The sequence below is a fragment of the Entelurus aequoreus genome, linkage group LG02 (assembly GCF_033978785.1).
Source record: "Entelurus aequoreus isolate RoL-2023_Sb linkage group LG02, RoL_Eaeq_v1.1, whole genome shotgun sequence".
Lineage (NCBI taxonomy): Eukaryota > Metazoa > Chordata > Actinopteri > Syngnathiformes > Syngnathidae > Entelurus > Entelurus aequoreus.
In genome coordinates this window covers 49,079,891-49,104,890 of record NC_084732.1, presented here as the reverse complement: position 1 = coordinate 49,104,890, position 25,000 = coordinate 49,079,891, and the positions used below count along the sequence as shown (strand labels likewise).

Below are 25,000 nucleotides of genomic sequence, written 5' to 3'. Positions count from 1 at the left end.
TTGATTGTTGCAGTTCTAAATAGTGCCTTGATGCCTCCACTTCTGCCTCAAGTGAAGAAAGAAGAAGTCACTCCAATGGAGGTCACAAACAACCTTCAATCCTCTGGGGTGTTTAAGGTGATTTTTTTTAACCTCATTATATAATAAATACAGCATGAAAATGTGATCAATAATTAATACGATTTAAAATGTACTTTAAATGTTTGTTTTTTTCGTTTTCTTTGTTCTACCGGCAGACTCAGGATCTCTGTCCAGTGCAGCAGAACTTAGACATGTCTACAGGCCATCAGAATAAGAACAGAGAATTTTCCAACACAATGGCACAGCCTGCTGGTGATTCTGGCAAAAGTCATGCCCAATTTTTTTCCAATACAGAGCCTTTAACTACAATCCAGAAGCAGGAACTGCTGCGAGAAGTTAGCTCCCAGCAGTTCCTCCTTGAGCAAACCGTTGGTCTTGGGCAAAAAACCCAAGTCAGTAGCTCTGGTTCTGTTGGAGGACTTTGTGGCGATCCACCACCGCAACAGCAGCAACTGTCCATGTTCCCTTCAGATGGAGTAGCCCAGCTAGAAGAAGCAGTAAGACAACTGAACCCTCAAGGATTCTGTAGTAACAACTCAATGACCAACCAACAGCAACACATTCAGCACCAACAGATACAAAACCAACAAATTCAAAAGCAGCAGCAGCAAATTCAGCAGCAACAACAGCATATTCAGCAGCAACAGCAGGCTTTGGAGAACCTACAACACCGGATATTTCAGTCACAAATTCAGATACAGCATGTTAGCGTGGAGCAGCAGGGCTCCTCACCAGGTGTTGTAGCAAACCAAGCTCTCTTCCAGCAGACGCAGCAGCAGCAGCAACAACACACAGCTCTCTATCAGCAGACCAATGAACTGCTTTCTATTCAAACTAACTTCCTCCAGCAGACACCCTCACAGCCCTCACCACCAACGTTCCACAGTACAAATCCTTTGGCCAAAGCACAAGATTCCCAAGGAGGTCTGTTTCATAGCCAGAAAGCCTCTAACACTCAAGAGCAGGTGCAGGCCGCATGCTTCCAAAACACCAACACTATGACAGTTCTACAGTCTCCAGTCCAGCAACCCCCACCCTCGAGTCTTTTCCTTCCCCAGTCATCTCTTTCATCTCAGCTTACAAACAGTAGCAGCCCGCAGCAGCAACTAGCCTTCCTCAATGCTCTGCAAACACCTGCACCTGAGCAGCAAACAGCATTTCAGACTCCCACACAGCTCTCTCCCATTCATCAAGGTGCGCCAATGGAGCAACAGCAGCCTTCCCAGACATCTCAACAGCAAGCTCTGTTTCAGAACATCACTCAGCATACAGCTGCAAACACACTGTCTGCAGGTCAACAGCAACAACCACAGGCCGGTCTACTATTCTGTAACAACCCCCTGTCCACCTCGGACCAGACTTCCAGCATCCTGTTCACCAATCAGGGGCAGATTCCTCCATTGACCACCAGCAGTGTAGTCTCCCCAGAGACACAGAACCCTTCATTGCTTTTCTCTCAAGCTCGTATAGTGACGGTAAACCAGCAGGACCGCTCGGAGCCCATGGCCTTAAGTAATCCTAATGAAACATGTCAGCAAGTGCTGTTTCAGGATCAGCAACCAATGCAGTTTGGAACAACCACAAGCAATAGGCAAGAGCAATCTGCGGGACTCTTCATGCCTCAACCAAACATAACCTCCCTGCAGGACGGACTGGCTGTTCAGGAACTCGCACAGTCAGCCATGTTTGGCTCGCAGAACGGTGTGACAAACCTACAAACGACCACCTCTTCGCCTGTCCAGCAGCCGGGAACACTGTTTCAGTCTACAGTCAGTGGGACCATCAGCCAGCCAAGCCAGCCTCAACAACCTGAACTCTTCCTTTTTGGCATTCCAAATGGTGAGAAATGTTAATAGTGTTAAAGCAAAAGTTACTCTTGTAGAAGAAGTTGTGCTATCCATGAAATAATCTGGATAAAAATAAATTCAAGTTACTAAGGCTTTCTTCACTGATTTGAAATCCAATTCAAATCGTGTTACTATTGATGAGTCTTTGGGCGCTATGGTTTCTCAAATCTCCCTCTAGTGTGTCATAGATGTAGGGCTGCACAATAATGGGCAATATTTTTATATCAAAATAGACAGCCTGATTATTAATCACAAGCATTCATTATGTCAGTTAAAACATAGTGTTTTTCACTGGTCGGCAATCCGAAGGTGGCGGGGTTTAACCTGACACCATCATTTAACTTGGAATTGTATACCCCAGTAGCACTCGGGCATAGGGCAGGTACACCCTGGACAAATGGCCAGCTCATCGCAGGGCCAACACAGATAGAGAGACAACAATTTGCACACACACATAGGTCCAATTTAGCGTTGCCAATCAACCACTCCCCAGGTGCATGTCTTTTCGAGGTGGGAGGAAACTGGAGTACTCGGAGGAAACCCACGCAATCACAGAAAAAACATGCAAACTCCACACAGAGCTCGAACCCAGGATATTAACAATCTGCTGTACAGACTGTAAATGAGATTATAGCGTAGTTGCTCATTTCCATCTGAAGTTCCCTATACCACTGTGGCGGCACCGGGAGCAAGGTGGGTGAAGTATCCTGTCCAAGGACACAATGGCAGTGGCTAGAATGGCGGAACCTCGATTCAACCCAGGAACCCTCAAGTTTCTGTATGACTGCTCTACCATCTGAACCACGCAGTCAAAGACAAATCTTTGTTATTGTTCATTATTAGTGTTAACATTTCATCATTACATGATGCCTTTAGCTCTATTTATTCATTTGTGACGGGTTTTTTGGGTTCATAAAAAACAGCCACGTTCCGCATGTGGCCTGTGCGTCAGTAATTGGACACCCCCAATCATACATTTGATCGTTTGTAGTGTGAAACAGGTAAATTAAATAACAAAAATGTAGCGTTGTCTAGTGTAACGATTGTATTTACATGAGAGTCCTTCAATGAGCAAATACATTAATGCAATCCCTGGATCCATACGCATGCACAGATGCAGAGGGTGCACAAATTCCAATGGGAGCAAGTCACGCCGGCTTTGGCACTCAACGGAAAAGTGTCTCCAGTATCCATTTAGCACAATTACTAACCGTTAATCCTGCTAGACCTCTGAGGAGACAAGCAAAGCTGTGTGTTGTGCAGGCGTCCACTCCTTTAATCTTTAATAACAGCTGTGCAGTCTTTAACACACGCCGAAGACTCCACAAAAGTGAAACGTGGACTGGCTATAGCAGCCCAGGAGAAGTTTTATAACGCTGGCCGGGGAGGTGGTCAGCGTGGTCACTGAGCTTTGTGGCCCATGCCCAATTGCCTGTGGCGTTGGGAGGAAGCCGCCTCATGGGGCTTCAAGGCAAGCGACTGTTGATTTTCTGCCACCACAACTGTGAATTTGCTTGATTGGATATGAATTGGAGCCTGCTTTTTCAATGTTATTATCGCCAACGATCAACCTCATTTTAATCATGATCGCCCAAATCGTGATTAAAATTAGATTAATTGTGCAGCCCTAACTAGATCTGCTTCAAGGCCTCCTCCTGGGCATCAATGCAGGGAAAACCTCACCAGGAAGACGTTTAGTAGGTATGCAACATACATTTAGAGAAGCGGTATTGAATTGTTAGCTTTTGAAACTAATTAAAAATACTTGGCTGACTTACTGTACTTTATTTCGATATTAAGTCCATAACATATATTGATAGCGGTGTGTGTAGTCTGATTATCCTAATCTGTTCTCCACTTTGCAGAATGTGGTCAGCTGATGAATGCACCGGGAAACACACTGTCGGATCAGATCATAGCCATCAGCCAGTCTGGCCATAACCAAAGAGAAAGTGAGGCCCGAATTCAGTCGCTCTACAGCCAGTCGCTGTCACAGTCGGTGACGGGGCGGAGCAGCATGAATGCCTCACAGAATATGGAGAAGATTGATGACCTGTTGGTCAGCTGCTTACAAGAGCCGGGCAGCAGCTTAACGCGTTCATACTAATCATACATTTTATTGTTATATTATCAAACGTAAACAAGGAGTCAAAACTATTATGTGTATCAAGATGTATTGGAAGCTTTGTACATTTACCTGAGCAATGGAATGATCTTCTGGCATTGAATTTGGTCTCCTTAGACATGAGAATTTGAAGAAACACTGATTGTTACGTATTATTTGCCTTGAGATGTCTCCTTGAAAACTTCTTAAAGTGAACTAGATCTGAGTGAAATAGAAGTATTGCTTAATGAACTAATTGTGTTATTGAATATGTGTAGAAGTGCCCCTAAAATGTTCCCATGTGTCCTGCATGTGTTCCTCTCCTTATTTCCCAGGAGTTGGAGTGCATGGCAGGAAAGACTGTAGTGTGACTGTAATGTGATGGTAGTGAGATTAGAAAATAGTACAGAAAGTTTACCAAGAGAAGGAATACAGGAGATGGAGAAATGAAATGGAGATGCTCTTATGCAGTTATGTCGTAACATATAGACTAATATTGACATATTGGTGTGTTTAGACCTGTGTTCCTCAAATAGTGGATCTGGAACCCCTGGGGAATCGCGAGCAGCAGGGGAGAGTTTGATTATTTCTGTCTACACTCTGGTATTCACCTGCAGTAAGGTGGCAGCAATGCTCAATCTAATCAACAGGCTCCCTGTTCCACCTAGTAGAAGTTGTAAGTACACAGGAACAGGTGTACAGAGCTGGCAGAGGTAGAGATAGGGACAACTTTTGGGACAAGAAAAAGTAGTTAGCGGGATATTTAAACAATTTAACTTGCACTGTCCGTACAGACAAATAAATATCCAGTTCCTAATAGTAATTAATTTCTGTTCCCCAGGGGGTTCATGACAGAAAATACCGGTAATTGAAAAGTACTGCTTTAGAGCATTACTTGATCTCCGCATGGACCAAAATGTGTTTTAGATACATTTTAATCAGATCGACAATATTTTGTCACAGGGTTTCTGAAACTAACTATAATTTCCCCTCGAGGTTTTGTGGCATTATTTTGTTAGCCGTATGACTAAATGTGACAGAAAGTAGCACTGACTTTAAGATAACTGAGGAATATTTATTCATTAGACTACATATACCAAATAACACAGAATGTAAAATACTTAAATATTTTGTCATTTGTCCTTTGGAAGTGTCATATTGATCGAATCACTCTGCGTCAGGTACGCCTAACCTAGAATTGAATTCTTACGCTTCAAAAGCTTGCCTATGCCAGGAAGGAATGTTTTCTTGGCTGTTTCTGCTTACAAGATCTTGAGAACGTATGCTGTTTTGGCTTTAGGTGTTCCAAGCTGTCTTTAAAACTGACTGAATTTCCTGAAATCAGGTTCTCCCTACCAACGAGGGGCAGCCATTTTCCGGTCTTTACCATGATTGTGAAGTATACTGCAAGCAAATCAAGCTAACCTAAGCCAAATAGTTTACGACACTGAGCTTTAGACAGGAGGTGTAATTCAGGACTAAAGACTTCGAGTTGAAGTCCTCACGCTGCAGTAAGAGATACAAGATCCCTTTAACATTTCCAAATGTCAAAAAATGCCTTCTGGACTTCTTTAATGCACGGCATCTAGTCACTGATAAACATTAATTTGTCAATATTTTACTTCAGTCATTCTTGGAGTTGATGAGAATTGGCTTGCTTTGTATAAATCTTGAGGAAGGGCCAGTTTTATGGCTTCTATTTAGTTTTTTTCTACTGTGCCATTTATTATACATAATTTAAAAAAAAAACATCTCCCATCAAATAGCAAAGTCCTCCTTTTTTTGTTTCTGGTATTTTATCGTGCTCCCTTGTTATTTAAAAAAAATGGTTGGAACATTTCATATTTCTGTGAACAAGGGGCTGGTCTCTGACAAAATACTTAATACAGTGTCTCAAATGTCCTATTTGTGCACAGTTTGTAAGAAATGCAATCAGTCACCTTAGGTAATGGAGATGTGTACCCTTGATTAATGTGATTCATGGCGTGCTATGTTGGTTTGAGCACATCTGTTGTTCAGTGGGACGTTACTCCAGAAGGACACCTGACAGCTACGTACGTTGTTGGCACGCTTGAAAACTTGTGAAATTGAAGAACCAAGATTGCTACCTTTTAAATATTTATGATTGTACTTTGTTTGTTGCTATAGAACGTTGTCTTCTAAGGCATATATGTTTTATTTGTGTGTCACTTTCTGTTTTTTATCTTTCTGTGACCAATGCTGTGTAACGGTTGCTATATGACAGAGAAAAGTGAAATTTCTTGCAAAAAAACCAACACACACATCCTTTTATACAAGTACATTCTGGTGATTTAGGTAATTGATTCAAAGTTATTAACTGGAATTTTTGGCACTCCATTATCCTTTCAAAGACAAACTTTTCAGTATTATAACATTTAGGCAGGCGAATAGAGTACTCAATGTGATTGCACAGAATGGCATGACATCTGACTGATTTTAGAATGCTTTAATATACACTGGGGAGGTGCGTACATTAACATGTGGATGAAATAATACACACACTTATTTTGTTTCTTTCAAGAGAACAAGATATTTATTTTTTACCATTACCAGTTAGCTACTTGTCAAAGTATAAAACAAATATGCTTGTAGATATTGCATATGTGTGTGAAACTGACAGATTTGTATTTGGTTTGTTTAACACCCAACTTGCAAGCCGAGTGAATGTGCTAATAATTATGATAGATATATTCAATGTGTTGTGCAATCTCTGTCCCGATCTAACCTATTTGTACTGAAGTATGCAGCGCATCAATGTCAAACCACATGGATGAACATATTTTCTGGAACTGCTATGCAGCGGATATGTATACTGTAAATGTAGACTTGTTAGTGTTTGAAGATGTATTTTTCTATATAGCAGCTCACTTTTTAACTTTAGGGGCTGTAGCCAAAGTTTTTCATTCCATTCTGTTCTTTTCCTTGGAAATTTCCAACAAGTTTTTTATTGGATGATGTAATAATCCCTTTTTGCTTGGATGTTTTATGTGAATGTTTGCATTTTATCTAGGCTCTATTTTAGCAGAGCAGTGGTGCTTAATCTCTTTTGATTACTCTAAGAACTTGAGATAACCAAACTAGGAAAAAAATCAGTACAAGCTAGATTCAATCCTATTTAATTTTTAATTATGAGTGGGGCACAATACCTGCATTTGTTCTGCGACAAACAATGTTCATTTTCTCTTCATCTTTGACACATTTAAAGTCTCCCAACACAGGGGAAGCACTCCCCCAGTTTTAATCCAGTAAATAGATTTTGGTTTCAAACCATGTGAACAACTATCAAAAAAACTGTATGTTCACCCTTTGTTGAGGACATTTTTCTGTAAATGTATCTGATCTATATTAAACATGTATACTTTTATTATGAAGTTTTGTGGCCTTTATTTTATGTTTTGTATTGCATTGGGGAAAAATATTTTTGTGAAAATTTTGGATATTAATATCAAAAAGAAAGCAGGTTTCTGGGAGCTCAGTGTTTTTTTCATAATAGTAAACATTCATTTTTATCTATATAGCACTTTTAAAAAGTACTCAAAGAAATTGAATGTATGCATGTACAGTGCATCTGGAAAGTATCTACGCTTCACTTTTTTCCACACTGTATGTTACAGCCTTATTCCAAAATAGAATATATTTATTGTTGTCCTCAAAATTCTAGAGACTATATCCCGTAATGACAAAACAATAAAAACAATTTAAAGAAAAAAAGCTAAATGTATTAAAAATAACATTTAAATAAATATTCACAGCCTTTGTGCAATACTTTTACAAATACAAATAGACGGAATAGAAATTGAAAGAGTAAATGATACCAAATTCTAGGTACAATGATTGATGATAAATTGAACTGGAAATCTCATGTAAAAAATATACAACATAAAGTAGCAAGAAACACGTCAATAATGAATAAAGCAAAACATGTTTTAGACCAAAAATCACTTCATATTCTCTACTGCTCACTAGTGTTACATGTCTGAGTTATTGTGCAGAAATATGGGGAAATAATTACAAAAGTACACTTCATTCATTAACAGTGTTACAAAAAAGATCAGTTAGAATAATACATAATGTTGGATATAGACAACATACAAACCCTTTATTTATTGAATCAAAAATACTGAAATTCCGCGACAGTGAATTTGCAAACAGCTAAAATTATACACAAAGCAAACTATAACCTGCTACCCAAGAATATACAACAATTCTTCTCAAAAAAAGAGGAGAAATATAATCTTAGAGAAAAATGTAATTTAAAACATTTGTATGCACGTACAACACTTAAGACCTTCAGTATATCAGTATGTGGAATTAAATTATGGAATAGATTAAGCAAAGCAATCAAACAATGTACTAATATACAATACAATTCAAGAAACTCTTCAAACTTAAAAGTGTTTACAAAGTACGAAGAAGAAGAAACATGATAAACATTCTGAATTTATTTCATCCATCCATCCGTTCATTTTCAAAATAATCTTACTCATCTCACTATATGAAATGTAACTTACTTCACCGAGTATTATTTATTTATTTGTATTTTGATTACTTATTGAGTATATTGTGAATAAATTGAGAACAGGAAGTGAACAAAAGTTTTAACAACTGTTATGTAAAAGAAAAGGGGTAGGATTAAATAAACTCTGCTTCTTCCTACTTGTTATATACCCATATATATGGTTGGGCATTACACCAATAATAATAAGGACACGGAAACCTTGGTTGCTCTGTAGCTTCACGTTTACTACTGTTGAGGTCAACAACAACTCTGTATGATACAGGAAGTGACATCAAGAGCAGGAGGCATGACGGTAACTCAGCAGGGACAAAACTAGGACTGTTAATACACAACATCCCTCCCCTCTTACTTTTAAGGTTCCCTTAACAAAAATAAAATAACAAAATCAAAGCCAACTTCAAAAACACGTCAGTCTCTTTTGTGAAATATAAACTGTTCAACGATAACTTTTAACCAAATACAACACTTGCCTGAACTAGAGAATGAGGGTGGACTACCTCAATCCCAAACTGAACCCTGGGGATTATTCTGCCCCAATGACACGGGTCAGCGCCTAGACTACAATGACAGTCTATCTGGGGGTCGTCTTTCTCGTTGAGGGTAAACACGACCTCTAGGCATTTCGGTCACTGTAGATGGTGTGGGTTCTGGTCTGGGTGAAGTGAAACCTGAGGCAGGTACTCGTGCAGGTTCCGGTGTGCCAGGAGCAGATCCAGGTGCACTTCGAACAGCAGCCGTGTCTGGGGTTTGAGGCTGCTCCAGGGAAGGACACAGCTCCGGAACAAAAGATGTCGGCTGGCGTGAGTCATCATGAGACCCCGAAGTGTGCAGCATTTGGTCGAGGTGTCTTCTCCAGATGCGATGGTCACTGGTTTCTACAGTATATGAGACAGGACCTGTTTTGGAAACAATGGTCGCAGGCACCCACTTTATGTCGGTGTAGTTCCTAGCAAGAACCCGGTCTCCTACCATGAAACTCCGCAATTTTGCATTTGCCCGTCTTTCCACTTGAGCCTGATTGATTGATTGATTGAGACTTTTATTAGTAGGTTGCACAGTGAAGTACATATTCCGTACAATTGACCACTAAATGGTAACACCCGAATAAGTTTTTCAACTTGTTTAAGTCGGGGTCCACTTAAATTGATTCATGATACAGATATATACTATCATCATAATACAGTCATCACACAAGATAATCACATTGAATTATTTACATTATTTACAATCAGGAGTGTGGAGGGGGGGTGGGGTGGAGGGGGTGGGGGGGTGGGGATATGGACATCAAGTAGTGGACATAGAGAGAGAGAGAGAGAGAGATCAGAAGGCATAAGAAAAAGAATCTGCATTTGATTGTTTACATTTGATTATTAGCAATCCGGGGAGGGTGTTAGTTTAGGGTTGTAGCTGCCTGGAGGTGAACTTTTATAGCGGTTTTGAAGGAGGATAGAGATGCCCTTTCTTTTATACCTGTTGGGAGCGCATTCCACATTGATGTGGCATAGAAAGAGAATGAGTTAAGACCTTTGTTAGTTCGGAATCTGGGTTTAACGTGGTTAGTGGAGCACCCCCTGGTGTTGTGGTTATGGCGGTCATTTACGTTAAGGAAGTAGTTTGACATGTACTTCGGTATCAGGGAGGTGTAGCGGATTTTATAGACTAGGCTCAGTGCAAGTTGTTTAACTCTGTCCTCCACCTTGAGCCAGCCCACTTTAGAGAAGTGGGTAGGAGTGAGGTGGGATCTGGGGTGGAGGTCTAGAAGTAACCTGACTAGCTTGTTCTGAGATGTTTGGAGTTTAGATTTGAGGGTTTTGGAGGTGCTAGGGTACCAGGAGGTGCATGCGTAATCGAAAAAGGGTTGAACGAGAGTTCCCGCCAGAATCCTCAAGGTGCTTTTGTTGACCAGAGAGGAAATTCTGTAGAGAAATCTCGTTCGTTGGTTAACCTGTTGCTGATGCACAACCTCTCTTGTCTTTAGAGGTTTCAGGAGATCTAGTCGAGTGCAGAGTTGTCTCTTGAACATCGCTGAGGCAGGGGACGATATGCCAACAAGAAAGCATTGAGGCGCCTGTTAAGGGTTTGTGTGCTTGGGGAGGACTTGAGAGCTTTCTTCAGAGCCTGTACAAATCTTTCCGCAAGCCCATTTGTAGCCGCATGATAGGGCGCAGACTTGATGTGCTGAATACCATTCTCCTCCATGAACGCCTTAAATTCTTCTGACACCAGTTGTGGACCATTGTCGCTAACCAACTGCTGTGGCAGACCATTACGACTGAAAATGGATCTCAACTCTTCAATGGTTCTCTCTGACGAGGTGCTCTTCATGACAGCGACCTCAGGTCATTTGCTATGAGCGTCAATTACAACTAAGAACATGTGGTTCTCCAGTGGTCCAGCAAAATCAACATGGACTCTTTGCCATGGTTCCTCAGGCCAGTCCCACGGATGCAAGGGAGCCAGCTGTGGGAGGTTTCTCAGTTTCTGGCAGGCAGAGCATGACTTGGCTTTTTCTTCTATAGCTGCATCCAGGCTTGGCCACCAGAAATAGCTGCGTGCCATTTCTTTCATTCGCACTACACCACAGTGCCCAGAGTGAAGCTCATCAAGCACTTTTTCTCTTAATGGTGGAGGAATAATGACACGATAGCCCCACAATAAGCATCCAGACTGTACTGAAAGCTCATTTCTCCTCATCAGATATGGCTTTAAGCTTTGGGTCATATCTCCTTTTCTGCCGCAAGCAATGATGTCCATAACTTCAGACAGGATTGGGTCATTGCGAGTGTGTCTCTTCACATGAGCTGAGGTCACTGGGGTAGCAGCCGCTTCCTTGAAGTAGAATATCTCAGCCTGTTTCGGCTCAATGTGTGTGACCGGCAGTGGAAGTCTTGACAGCCCATCAGCATTTCCGTGCTGATCTGCCTTCCTATATTTAATGTCGTACTGGTGGGCAGACAGTAAAAGAGCCCATCGCTGCATACGGCTGGCAACAAGCGATGGAATGCCAGTATGGGAACCAAAAATGGAGGTGAGAGGCCGATGGTCAGTCAATAACGTGAATTTTCTGCCATAAAGGTACTGGTGAAATCTTTTCACCCCAAACACTATAGATAGTGCCTCACGCTCGATTTGGGCGTAATTGCTTTCTGCTTTACTCAATGTCCTTGATGCAAAAGCGATGGGCCTTTCATCGCCCGATGGCATTATGTGTGACACTACTGCCCCCACACCATAAGGTGAGGCGTCACATGCCAGCTGAATTGGCAATGTGGGGTCAAAATGAGTGAGGACCTCAGATTGTGACAGCGCTGTCTTCACTTCCTTGAAAGCTGTCTCACATTTATACATCCACTTCCATTTCTTAGTTTTGTTCAGAAATTCATGCAGAGGTTTCAATGCATTTGCGAGGTTAGGCACAAACTTTGCATAGTATGTTAGGAGGCCCAGGAACGACCTCAGCTGACTTACATTCTTCGGAGATGGAGCCTCTACAACAGCCTTCACCTTTGATGGTGCCTTGTGGAGTCCTGTGCTGTCGATTACATGCTCCAGGTATTCAACAGAAGGCCGGAAAAACTCACACTTATCCTTCCGAACTCTCAGGCCATATTCCTCCAATCTTTGCAGTGTGATGTCCAGATTCCTCAAGTGTGACTGCTCATCCGGTCTCGTGATGAGCAGATCATCGAGATAGCACTGGACCCCTGGTATCCCACTGAGAATCTGGTCCATGGCTCTTTGGAAAAGTGCTGGGGCAGAGGTAATTCCAAAAGGGAGCCTGCGGTACTTATACAGGCCTTTGTGTGTCACTATAGTCAACAACTCTTGTGACTCTGAATCCACATGCATTTGTAGATAGGCCTGACATAAATCTATCTAACTAAACTTCTGGCCTCCAGCTAGGCCTGCAAAAAGCTCCTCAATAATGGGCAAAGGATACTTCTCAGCATGTAGGACAGGGTTCAATGTGACTTTAAAGTCACCACAGATCCGTGGAGTTCCATCCTTTTTCATGACTGGAACAATCGGGGTTGCCCATTCGCTTGTGCTCACTGGTTCCAGTACTCCACTCTTCACTAACCTGGCTAATTCTGCCTCCACCTTCGGTTTTATGGCATATGGAACAGGTCTAGCTTTGAAAGCTTTTGGCACGCTTCCTGGTTTCACTGTCAGCTTAACTGTAATGTCTTTCATGCTGCCAAGTTCTCCATCAAAAACGGGGGAATGTGTCTTTAGAATCCCCTGTAGTGGCCCTGTGTCCCCACCCCTAACTAGGAATACTTCCTGCCAATTCAGACTGAGCTTCTCCAGCCATCGGCGGCCTAGCAATGCTGGCCGTTTCCCTTGAATGATGTACAGTGGAAGAGTATTTTCCTGTCCGTTGTGTTCCACTGTCACATCCACAACTCCCAGCACTGGGACCGGTTCTCCTGTGTAGGTCCTTAACTTCAGCCGGGTTGGTTGTAGCACAAGGTGCTGCAGTTTCTCCCTGTAAACAGCTTCTGATACCATCGATACACGTGAACCAGTGTCTACTTGCATTCTTATAGGATGGTTCTCCAACAGTGGTGTGACCCAATATCCATCATCACTGTCCCTGACAGATAAAACATGCACTGTGATCTCATCATCAGAATCACAGTCGCTCGATTCATCCTGGTCACGTTCCACCATATTCACCTGTTTTCTCTTGTTCCATTGGAAACCACTTTTTTTGGTCTCAGTGTGCTGTTTGCTCGTCTGAGCCTTTTTCGCTTTACAGGCACGTTCGATGTGTCCTTTCTTCCCGCAGTTTCTACAGTCCAGGTCCTTACACCAACACTCTGATGACTGATGTCCCGGCCTCCCACAGCGGTAGCATGGATTGCCAGCTGTCGCCTTGTTTTGTGGTTCCAAAGACAATTTATTAACTTGAACTGAGGCACTTAACTGCTGTGCTTCATGGGCAGCCATCTCTATTGATGTACTTATACGCACCGTCTTTTCCAGGGTTAGATCAGCCTCCGTAAGCAGTCGTTTCTGGATGGCCTCACTGCGTAGACCACACACCAGTCTGTCACGTATGGTGTCATTGAGTGAAAGTCCAAATTCACAATGTTCAGACAACCGTTTCAATACAGCTATGAACTGTGAGACAGATTCACCCTCCTCTTGGTTCCTTTTATGGAATCTGAATCTCTCTGCAATTAGACAGATTCACCCTCCTCTTGGTTCCTTTTATGGAATCTGAATCTCTCTGCAATTAGCAGTGGCTTAGGAGAGTAGTGATCCCCCAATATTGTCACTATTTCCCAATAGGATTTGTCTCCTGGCTTGTCAGGCTGGAGTAGACTGCGCAATAGGGTGAATGTTTTACCTCCTATAACACTCAAAAATGTTGGCACCAAAACATCATCTTCAATTTTGTTAGCCAGTACAAAATACTCAAACCTCTCAGTGTATGAACTCCACTGTTCTGTGTCCTCCTCAAAAGGTCCAATATGTTCAATCAGTGCAGCCATGTTCAAAAAATGTCCCCAATATATTCCTCTGCTTCAGAAATTGGATGTATGTCAATGTCTTTTCTTCTCTTCTCCAAGTGTCTTTTACCACGGAAACGTGCCTTTCTCTTGCAATAGAGCTGTGCTCTGTAACATGCTGGTCATCCACTCTCCAGCAAGTAGGCAGCACCCCCTGCCTGTATCCCGCGGTTGCTCGTCAAAAAAAACAAAAAAAAACACGGAAGGTAAACAATAAACACACAATGTGAGGACGCACCACCTCGTCGCCAATTGTTATATACCCATATATATGGTTGGGCATTACACCAATAATAATAAGGACACGGAAACCTTGGTTGCTCTGTAGCTTCACGTTTACTACTGTCGAGGTCAACAACAACTCTGTATGATACAGGAAGTGACATCAAGAGCAGGAGGCATGACGGTAACTCAGCAGGGACAAAACTAGGACTGTTAATACACAACACTACTCCTTTTCGAACATGTTGAAAAGAGAAACTGGAAATTGTGATGTATCATGTTGTATGCTTGCATGTTCAAAATAAAAATAAACTCAAACTCAAAATAAACTCAAACTCAATACTTTGTTGATGCTCATTTGGCAACAATTACAGCCCCAAGTCTGTTTGCACATGATGCCACAAGCTTGCAGAGGTGGGTAGAGTAGCCAGAAATTGTACTCAAGTAAGAGTACTGTTACTTTAGAGATTTATTACTCAAGTAAAAGTAAGGAGTAGTCACCCAAATATTTACTTGAGTAAAAGTAAAAAGTATGTTGTGAAAAAACTACTCAAGTACTGAGTAACTGATGAGTAACCTGTTCGTTTAATGATGACGGCAACAAATAATGCACAAAAACATAAAAATAGCAATGAGCAAATTCAGAGCTAGGAATATCGCCTAAGCAACTAAAACAATAATATATATTAAATAATAATACATTAACATAAAAAAAATTAAGGCAAATTGAGCCACAATAACTTAACAGCACCATAGACTCAGTGGGCAGAGATTACAAAGGAAAATAACAAGTTAGCCTTTACGCAAACCATAAACTGATAGGTGTGGGCTGCACCTGAGAACACACTGTGCACTTCTGATTGGTGTTTCTATGCATGCGTGAGTGTGTATGCGACTGTGCGTGTGTGTGTGTGTCTCTGTCTGTCTATGAGGCTGCAGTGTGTTAATAAATGTCCCCACACGATGTACATTTGACAGTGATTCATAGCAGGGAAGCTAACATCAGCCTACGGTGACAGCCAAAATATCTACTAAGGTTACTTACCGCGATGTGCTTCCTCAAATGTGACGTTGAGTTCATGTAAGCTTAAGCTTGTTGTTGTTTTGCCAGGCGGTCAGCCGCCTGGCTCTGTTTGATTTGTGAAACGGAGTCAAACGTCACCTGTGACTGCATTTGATTGGTGAAACGCAGGCATGCGATAGATCCTACTTTGAAGGTCTGTCTGACAAACCAAAACAAACAAAGCGTGCATTAACAGATCGATAAAAATGAGTAGCTAGTAGCGAGCTGAATGTAGATAAATGGAGCGGAGTAAAAGTAGCGTTTCTTCTCTATAAATATACTCAAGTAAAAGTAATGTTGCATTAAAACTACTCTTAGAAGTACAATTTATCCCAAAAGTTACTCAAGTAGATGTAACGGAGTAAATGTAGCGCGTTACTACCCACCTCTGCAAGCTTGGCATACTTATCTTTGGGCAGTTTCGCTTATTCCTCATTGCAGCACCTCTCAAGCTACACCAGGTTGGATGGAAAGCATTGTTTTTCATCCAGGATGTCTCTGTACATTGCTGCATTCATCTTTCTCTCCATCCATATTAGTCTCCCAGTTCCTGTCACTGAAAAACATTCCCACAGCATGATGCTGCCATCACCATGCTTCACTGTAGGGACAGTATTGGCCTGGTGATGAGGGTGCCTGGTTTCCTCCAAACATAATGCCTGGCATGCATGTCAAAGAGTTCAATCTTTGTCTCATCAGACCAGAGAACTTTGTTTCTCATGGTCTGAGAGTCTTTCAGGTGCATGTCAGTAAAGTTTTACTTAGAAATGGCTTCCCTCTGGCTACTTTACCAAACAGACCTGATTAGTAGTTTGCTGCAGAGACAGTTGTCTTTCTGGAAGGTTCTGGTCTCTCCACAGAGGAATGCTGTAGTTCTGACAGTGACCATCAGGTTCTTGTTTACCTCTCTGACGAGACTAAAATGAATGCCGCAATGTACAGAGACATCCTGGATGAAAACCAACACTTTCCATCTAATCTGATGGCGTTTGAGAGATGCTGCAAAGAGGAAAAAGCAAAGAAGAATGGGCGAAACTGCCCAAAGATAGGTTTTCAAAAAGATTTGGGGCTGTCATTGCTGCCAAAGGTGCATCAACAAAGTATTGAGCAAAGGCTGTAAATACTAATGTACATGTGATTTTTTTTAAAATTTTTATTTTTAATGAATTTGCAAATTATAAAAAAAATAAAAAATAAAAACTTTTCACGTTGTCATTATGGAGTATTGTCTGTATTAGGGTTGTACAGTATCACGGTACTAATGAATAAAAAACGGTACTATACTCTGTTTGAAAAGTATAAAAGCCTTTTTTTTTTTTACATGCATGACGCCGCGTTGTCACGTCGTGACATTGCTGGTTTTATGAGCAGAGGAGCATGTTCGGCAGCACACAATCACAGAGTACTTACAAGTAGACACGGTGTGTAGACAGAAAAGGGAGAACGGACGCATTTTGGCTTAAAAACTAACGATAAAGGTGAAGTTATAACACTGAAACGCCTACAGGAAGAGGTGCTTTACGACATGGCTAAATAGTTAGCGGCTAATGTCCATCCACAATCGGCAGTGTTTTAGCTTCTTCTAAATCACTAATCCTCGCCTCCATTGCAACAAATAAAGTGAGTTTTTTTACAAGTATCATCCCTGCAGGACGAGGAATAGCTAAACACGCTTTACTACACACTGTGACAGGATACGATAGCTCACCGGCGTCACAATGTAAACAGATGCCATGTGTGGCTCTACACCTGACATCCACTTTAATGATACCAAGTATAGGAGCGCATCTAGTCAATACCAATATGATAACATCACTATTTTTTATCATCACAACATTTTTATTAATATTATATTTTTAAATTCCGGAAATACGTCCCTGGACACATGAGAACTTAAATTATGATAAATGTATGATCCTGTAACTACTTGGTATCGGATTGATACCTAAATTTGTGGTATCATCCAAAACTAATTTAAAGCATCCAAACAACAGAAGAATAAGTGTTTATTACATTTTAACAGAAGTGTAGATGGAACATGCTGAAACGGAAAATAACCAGATATTAACAGTAAATGAACAAGTAGATTAATAATTCATTTTTTACCACTTGTCCTTTATAATTTTGACAAAATAATAGAATGAGAAATGACACAATATGTTACTGCATACGTCAGCAGACTAATTAGGAGCCTTTGTTTGCTTACTTAATACTAAAAGACAAGTTGTCTAGTATGTTCACTATTTTATTTAATGACAAAATGTTTCTTCGATTGCAATAAGAAACATATGTTTAATATACCGTAAGGTTTTTTGTTAAAATAAAGCCAATAATGCCATTTTTGTGGTCCCCTTTATTTAGAAAAGTATCGAAACACATTTTGGTACCAAAATATTGGTATCGAGACAACCCGATTCTGTATACTCTTTGAGAACAAACATTTTTATATTTTATTTTGAAATAAGGCTGTAACATAACAAAATGTGGAAAAAGTGAAGTGCTGTGAATACTTTCCGGATTCACTACATCATAGAGTGCTGTTGTCTTGTCAAATAGTGGTGGCATATTTTTGATGGATTAGTGAATCAGGGGTACCCTGTGTTGATTTGGTGTTGAGCGCTGACGGCCCCTGAATAGGCACACAATAGGAGAGCACATTTCATATGAATAAATTATTGATGAATTTGCATCAAGAAAGGCCAGAAGTGTGAGTGTAACAGAGGCCAGCCAGTGTCTACGTTGCTAAACCTCCTGGACACTGGTTTGACAGCATGGGCTTTTAGCTCGCTGCTTAGCGAGCTCGTCTCGTTCAGGAGGACTCAGCTTCAAGTCCCGAGCGGAATGGAAGCAGGGACTATACCATGTGGTTTACATCAGGAACCCTCTCATCACCGCTGTGTCTCATTCCTTTGTTGGTCGCTTTGTTAAGGAACTATCATCACATTGTTGTCAACCTTTTTAGTGAAAACTATATAAATAAATACAGTCTTCCAGATGCTTGGGAATATAAATAACAAAACAATGATGTTACATTTTACAGCGATGAACTAAAAGTAATGGGACAGTATTTGGTTAGTCTAATGTTCATGCTTTTTTCTGTTAGTGCACGCTAAAGTCCATCCATCCATTTTCTACCGCTTGTCCCGTTCGGGGTCGCGGGGGGTGCTGGAGCCTATCTCAGCTGCATTCGGGCGGAAGTCGGGGTACACCCTGGACAAGTCGCCACCTCATCACAGGGCCAACACAGATAGACAGACAACATTCACACTCACATTCACACACTAGAGCCAATGTAGTGTTGCCAATCAACCTATCCCCAGGTGCATGTCTTTGGAGGTGGGAGGAAGCTGGAGTACCCGGAGGGAACCCACGCAGTCACGGGGAGGACATGCAAACTCCACACAGAAAAACCCAGAGCCCAGGATTGAACCCAGGATCTTCATATTGTGAGGCACATGCACTAACCCCTGTTCCCATTTCCCATATATATATATATATATATATATATATATATATATATATATATATATATATATATATATATATATATATATATATATATATATACTACCGTTCAAAAGTTTGGGGTCACCCACACAATTTTGTGGAATAGCCTTCATTTCTAAGAACAAGAATAGACTGTCGAGTTTCAGATGAAAGTTCTCTTTTTCTGGCCATTTTGAGCGTTTAATTGACCCCACAAATGTGATGCTCCAGAAACTCAATCTGCTCAACGGAAGGTCAGTTTTGTAGCTTCTGTAACGAGCTAAATTGTTTTCAGTTGTATGAACATGATTGCACAAGAGTTTTCTAATCATCAATTAGCCTTCTGAGCCAATGAGCAAACACATTGTACCATTAGAACACTGGAGTGATAGTTTCTGGAAATGGGCCTCTATACACCTATGTAGATATTGCACCAAAAACCAGACATTTGCAGCTAGAATAGTCATTTACCACATTAGCAATGTATAGAGTGTATTTCTTTAAAGTTAAGACTAGTTTAAAGTTATCTTCATTGAAAAGTACAGCGCTTTTCCTTCAAAATGAAGGACATTTCAATGTGACCCCAAACTTTTGAACGGTAGTATATATATATGTATGCACATACAGTATGTGTACATATATATGTATATATGTGTACATATATGTGTATATACAGTATATATACATATATGTATATATATGTGTATGTATATATGTATATATATGTAAATACGTGTGTATATGTGTGTATATATGTATATAAATATGTATATATGTATATAAATATATATATATATAAATGTGTGTATGTATGTGTATATATGTATATACAGTATACATGTACTGTATATATATGTATGTATGCATGTATATATATGTATATGTATATTTATATGTGTGTGTATATACAGTATGTATATATGTATATATACATATATATACATATACATACATATGTATATACATATGTGTATATATGTGTATATATACTGTATATGTATATATATGTATCTATATGTGTGTGTGTATATATATGTGTGTGTATATATATATATATATATATATATATATATATATATATTTATGTATATATATATTTATATTTATATATATATATGTATATATATATATGTATATGTATATATATATATGTATATGTATATATGTATATATACATATATATATATATATATATATATATATATATATATATATATATATATATATATATATATATATATATATATATATATATATATATATATATATATATATATATATATATATATATAATGTGTGCATATATATGTGTATATATATGTATATATATATGTGTGTATATTAGAGATGCGCGGTTTGCGGACCCAACCGCGGAGTCCGCGGATAATCCGCAGGTCGGGCGGATGCATGACGAAAAAAATAGATTTTAAATAGATTCGGGCGGGTGGCGTTTGAACCAATTCGGAAATATATATACATAGTAAATGTTGTTACCCACATACGAAAAACGAGCAGCACTCTTTGAAACAGGCAATTATTCATCAGGCACTGCTGCAGCTGTCACGCCAAATTTCTTCCCCCCTACAAAAACCTTCCCCCCATTTACTTCCGGGGCTGCGTCCAATAAAATTACAAAGTTGCCGGGGGTCCTTAACCGGCACGCGACTGTCCTGTTTCGCGCCTGTACAAAAAAAAACAATAATCGATTTCTTCAGATTCCAGCAGCTGTCAAAGACGAAGTATCCTTCCAGCGACTGGCAGTCAAAGCCGAAGTGCTATCGATCGCTGTCAATGACGTAAGAGGAAACATGACCACGGAAGTAAATGGGGGGGGGGGGTTTGTAGGGGGAAGAAATTAGCGTGACACAGCACACCACAACACAACAGCAGAAAAATAAAAAAATAAAAAGATGGCAACGCCGGCAGCAAACGTGGTACGCGACAAACTAAAAAAGGGAATACTAAAGACCAGGGGAAAAAAATAACAATAATAGTCAACACTTTCTTAATGGAAATGACAATAATATTATAATAATGATAAATAATATTATCACGCATTAATATCTCTTAGCCTCTAATGCTTGGCCAAGAGATATTAATGCGTGGCACGCATTGAATGTCTCTGCTGCATTGGATCAGTCTCCTTCTTTAACAGGCAAAAGCTTTCTAACCTCACTAATGCCTTGCATCGTCTATATTAGATATATAACAACGGGTGGGTGGCGGGTGGCGGGCGGTTGTGGTTTTGATAAAATGTTAGTTCGGGTGGATGGCGGGTGGATGACGACTTTTGTGATGCAGTTGCGGATTAAATAATTGCCTATCCGCGCATCTCTAGTGTATATATATGTGTATGTATGTATGTATATATATATATATATATATATATATATATATATATATATATATATACACCGTAATTTCCGGACTATAAGCCGTTACTTTTTCCCCTCGTTTTGGTCCCTGCGGCTTTTACGACGGTGCGGCTTTTTTTTACGGCTTACGGTAACCAGGGGCGCGCACTACCGAGGATGCGCGAGACCGAGGCAGACATCTGGCGCCAGGTAACCAGAGCAAAACAAAGTGTAGGAGAGCGTCAGCGACAGTTTGCGCGAAGGAAGTGTTCATGCAAACACCCTCAATATGGAAAACAAACGGAGAAGTGCATATGATGCTGCTTTTAAGTTAAAGGCAATCGATCTGGCTGTCAAAGAAGGAAATAGAGCTGCTGCACGTACCCTTGACATCAATGAATCAATGGTGAGACGTTGGAGACGGCAGCATGAAGAACTGATTCAATGCAAAAAGACAAAAAAATCCTTCAGAGTTAATAAAAGCAGATGGCCGGAGCCGTTGATTCCACTGACGAAGAGGAAGGTTTTGAGAGTGAGAACAAAGGAGAGAGTGGCTGACGACGCCATTTAGGACCTGTTCTTCTCCGACACCGACGAAGAGGATTTCGGTGGTTTTAGTACTTAGACTTAGACTTAGACAAACTTTAATGATCCACAAGGGAAATTGTTCAACACAGTAGCTCAGTTACAATGATGGAAAGTGTAAGGATGGAAAGGACAATGCAGGTATAAATAGACTAAAAAAGCTATAAAAAAAATCTAACATATATACGAATATATACATAATATGTGTACAGAATAATTTATATACAGATATATCATATTATGTCTATAACATATATACAATATAAACCAATGACCATGTACAATATTACAGTATATACAGTATATATGACAGCAGCAGCATAAAATATAGAGTAGGTCCAGCAGGAGGAAGACGATGACACAATGATTAAAGACTGACTACCGGTAATACCGTTGTATTATTTGTACTCTGCACGAATGCTGTTCGCCATGTCAAAGATGTGAAAGTTTGATTGAATGATTGAAAGATTTATTGTTAATAAATGGGACGCTTTGCGTTCCCAAACAGTCATCTCTGTCCCGACAATCCCCTCCGTGGTAGCAGGAACCCCTATATACTACGGTAATTACACATCAAAACGCCTGCGGCTTATAGTCGGGTGCGGCTTATATATGGAGCAATCTGTATTTTCCCCTAAATTTAGCTGGTGCGGCTTATAGTCAGGTGCGGGTTATAGTCCGGAAATTATGGTATATATATATATATATATATATATATATATATATGTGTGTGTGTGTGTGTGTGTGTGTGTGTACATATCAAGATACAGGTGATGTAATTCCTGCTGGGCATTGCTGCCTGACGCACCTCCTCCAGTGCCTTTCGACAGGTGTGCTGTGACACCTCACCGAACACCTCTGTGGGCATAAACGGGTCATCAGCTGGGGACCACCATTCATTAACGTTTTGCTCCTTTAACCCCAGAACGTCTCATGGTGGCGGAGCGATGGCAGGGCTATATCCCTGCCACCCCCTGCTGATGTCCTAGGTGTTTGCCCCCCAACTCTTTTGCTTCCTCCTTAGCCACAGCCAGAAGCTGCCTTTGTCCACCTCCTCGGCCAGCTCTTTCATGGTTTTCCGATGCCCCGCTCCTGTGCATACAATGTCTCGGAGTAGGCGGGCAGTTGAGGAACCCACGAAGCCCCTACACCGCACTTCCAAAGGGCAGATGACAGCTTTCCAGCCAGCCTCCCTGCACTCTGCTGCCAGGTCAGAGTACTTGGCTCGCTCTCGCTCATAAGCAGCCTCCAACCCCCCCTCCCATGGGACAGTGAGCTCGACCAGAAGAACCGTCTTGCAAACCTCTGACCAGAAGACCAGGTCTGGCCGTAGCAATGTTTCGACGATCTCCCTGGGGAACTGGAGCTGCTTCCCCAGGTCGACCCTCATGCTCCACTCATTTCCTGGTGAGAGGAGTCTCGCTGTAGCTCTCTAGCGGGGGTATTTGGCACACTCTCCAGTCCTCGCGAATCGGATGGGATGTCTGGCTGGAGCGGAAGGTCTGCTATTCGCCTCCTTTCTGCAGGTCTCTGACACCTCTGCCAGCTTTTTCAGGACTTGGTTGTGTCGCCATCTGTAGAGGCCTTGCGACAACGCTGTCGTGCAGCCCGACAGGATGTGTAGGCTTGCGTTGATGGTGTTGCAGAGGGGACAGGTCTCCTCTGCACCAAACCATTGGTGGAGGTTTTCGGGGACAAGGCAAGGTGTCGTACGTTGCTCTGATCAGGAAGCTGAGCCTGGCTTGGGGAATCTTCCACAGATCAGACCATGACATAGTCCTGTCTGTGAGACCTTCCCACAATGTCCAATGACCTTGCTGGCCCTGGGACACCGCTTTGATTTTTAAGCATTCCTGCTCATTTCTTGCCACTTCTGCCACCACCATGGCTCTCTGGTCTTCTTTGGAAGCCTTTGACCAGAACAAGGGAGCCTCGCCCCTCCCAAGGCCTGCTCGACGTTCCTGAACTCTGCCGACCACTTCATGGTGCTCCAGCCTGCAGATCGCCGTGTCGACCTCTTCTTGGGCTTTCCACTTTCTTCCTGTTCTTATCTGGGTGCCCGCTGCTCTCACCAGCTGGTCAGTGGATTCCTTCAGCTCCAGCACCAGCCGAGCCTTCTCTTGCTTGTATCCCAGGCTGATGGATTGCAGTTGTAGTTGAAGAGAGTTCCTACCAAAGAGGCCTACGTCTGAGAAGCACCTTGGTAGTCCCAGACACTTTCTGATGAACGAGTTTTCCACCCCGTCCATCTTGCTTACCACTGAGGAGGGGATTTCGCTCATCTTCAGTGGCCACATCACCCTTTGGTACAGTATGAACTGGTAGAACCATACTTTGTACTTCCCAGGGAGTTGGCTTTGATTTATCTTGGCCAGGCCATCTGCGAGCTGCTTCCTCACCGTATCCCCCATCTGCCTGTCAGAGAGCTCTGCTGTGTAGGTGCGACCCAGGCTATGAACAGGTTGATCTGCCAGCAATGGGATGTTCTCACCGCCTGCGACAAAGATGATGTTGTCACTCCTGACTCCTTTCCTGATAGACAGACTGCGTGATTTGGGGGGTTTGATCTTCATCCTTGCCCAGCCCACAAGCTCGTCGATCCTCTTCAGCAGTCTTGTTGTACATGCTGCTGTCTGAAGTATGGTGGTGATATCATCCATGTAGCCTCTCACTGCTGGTAGCCTTTGTCCTGAAGGCAGTTTCACTCCTCCGACCATCTTCCTAGCCCCTATGAGGATGATCTCGAAGGCTGCAACGAACAGGATGGGCGAGATTGAACATCCCATGGTGATGCCTACTTCCAGCTGTTGCCAGCCTGTTGTGAAGTCCTGATGAGTGCAGCACATCTGGAGGTCTCCAAAGTACTTGGCTACCAGGGCTCTGATGCAGACTGGTACATGGAATAAGTCCAGGGCGAACTCGATGAGTTGGTGGGGCAGAGACCAGTATGCGTTGGCAAGGTCGAGCCACACGACATGCAGGTCACCTCTCTCTCTCTTCGCCCTTTGGATCTGCTCCCATATTACTGCAGAGTGTTCCACATAGCCTGGGAAGCCTGGCACGCCTGCCTTCTGGCAGCTGGTGTCGATGTACCTGTTGCTTGTGAGGTAGCTGGTCAACCTCTTGATCAGGATGGAGAAAAACATCTTCCCTTCGACATTTAGGAGGGCAAACTGGCTGATTGTACCGGAGTTCTGCT

The 25,000-nt window shown here is 41.7% G+C and overlaps 3 protein-coding genes across 3 annotated transcripts in view; 1 reads left to right on the top strand and 2 right to left on the bottom strand.

Moving 5' to 3' along the window:
• The window catches only part of nfat5b (nuclear factor of activated T cells 5b), a 93,448-nt gene extending 86,024 nt beyond the window's left edge, over window positions 1-7,424 (top strand). Inside the window, 3 exon segments of the mRNA XM_062028345.1 lie at window positions 14-117; window positions 237-1,920; window positions 3,794-7,424. Of these exon segments, the coding sequence (XP_061884329.1) occupies window positions 14-117; window positions 237-1,920; window positions 3,794-4,035 (2,030 nt within the window). The 3' untranslated portion in view covers window positions 4,036-7,424.
• A 1,743-nt stretch (window positions 7,425-9,167) lies between these two features.
• Window positions 9,168-23,191, bottom strand: LOC133642088 (uncharacterized). Its single transcript, XM_062036229.1, has 3 exons — window positions 22,807-23,191; window positions 13,550-13,752; window positions 9,168-9,447 (listed from the first exon to the last, which is right to left on the bottom strand). Exons 1-3 carry the CDS (start codon window positions 23,189-23,191, stop codon window positions 9,199-9,201), a joined length of 837 nt encoding a protein of 278 aa, XP_061892213.1. The 3' UTR covers window positions 9,168-9,198.
• On the bottom strand, window positions 10,033-12,304 carry LOC133665217 (uncharacterized protein K02A2.6-like). Its single transcript, XM_062070469.1, has one exon. The coding sequence runs from the start codon at window positions 12,302-12,304 to the stop codon at window positions 10,913-10,915; it is 1,392 nt and encodes a 463-aa protein (XP_061926453.1). The 3' UTR covers window positions 10,033-10,912.
• Window positions 23,192-25,000: the final 1,809 nt, after the last annotated feature.

Coding starts and splice junctions, on each gene's coding strand:
- LOC133665217 (XM_062070469.1), bottom strand. CDS start 12,304: ATGGACCAGATTCTCAGTGGGATACCAGGGGTCCAGTGCTATCTCGAT.
- LOC133642088 (XM_062036229.1), bottom strand. CDS start 23,191: ATGAGGGTCGACCTGGGGAAGCAGCTCCAGTTCCCCAGGGAGATCGTC. Junction 13,753..22,806: donor GCTAAGGAGGAAGCAAAAGA/GTTGGGGGGCAA, acceptor GTCTAATTGCAG/AGAGATTCAGATTCCATAAA. Junction 9,448..13,549: donor ATCTAACCCTGGAAAAGACG/GTGCGTATAAGT, acceptor CATATACTGTAG/AAACCAGTGACCATCGCATC.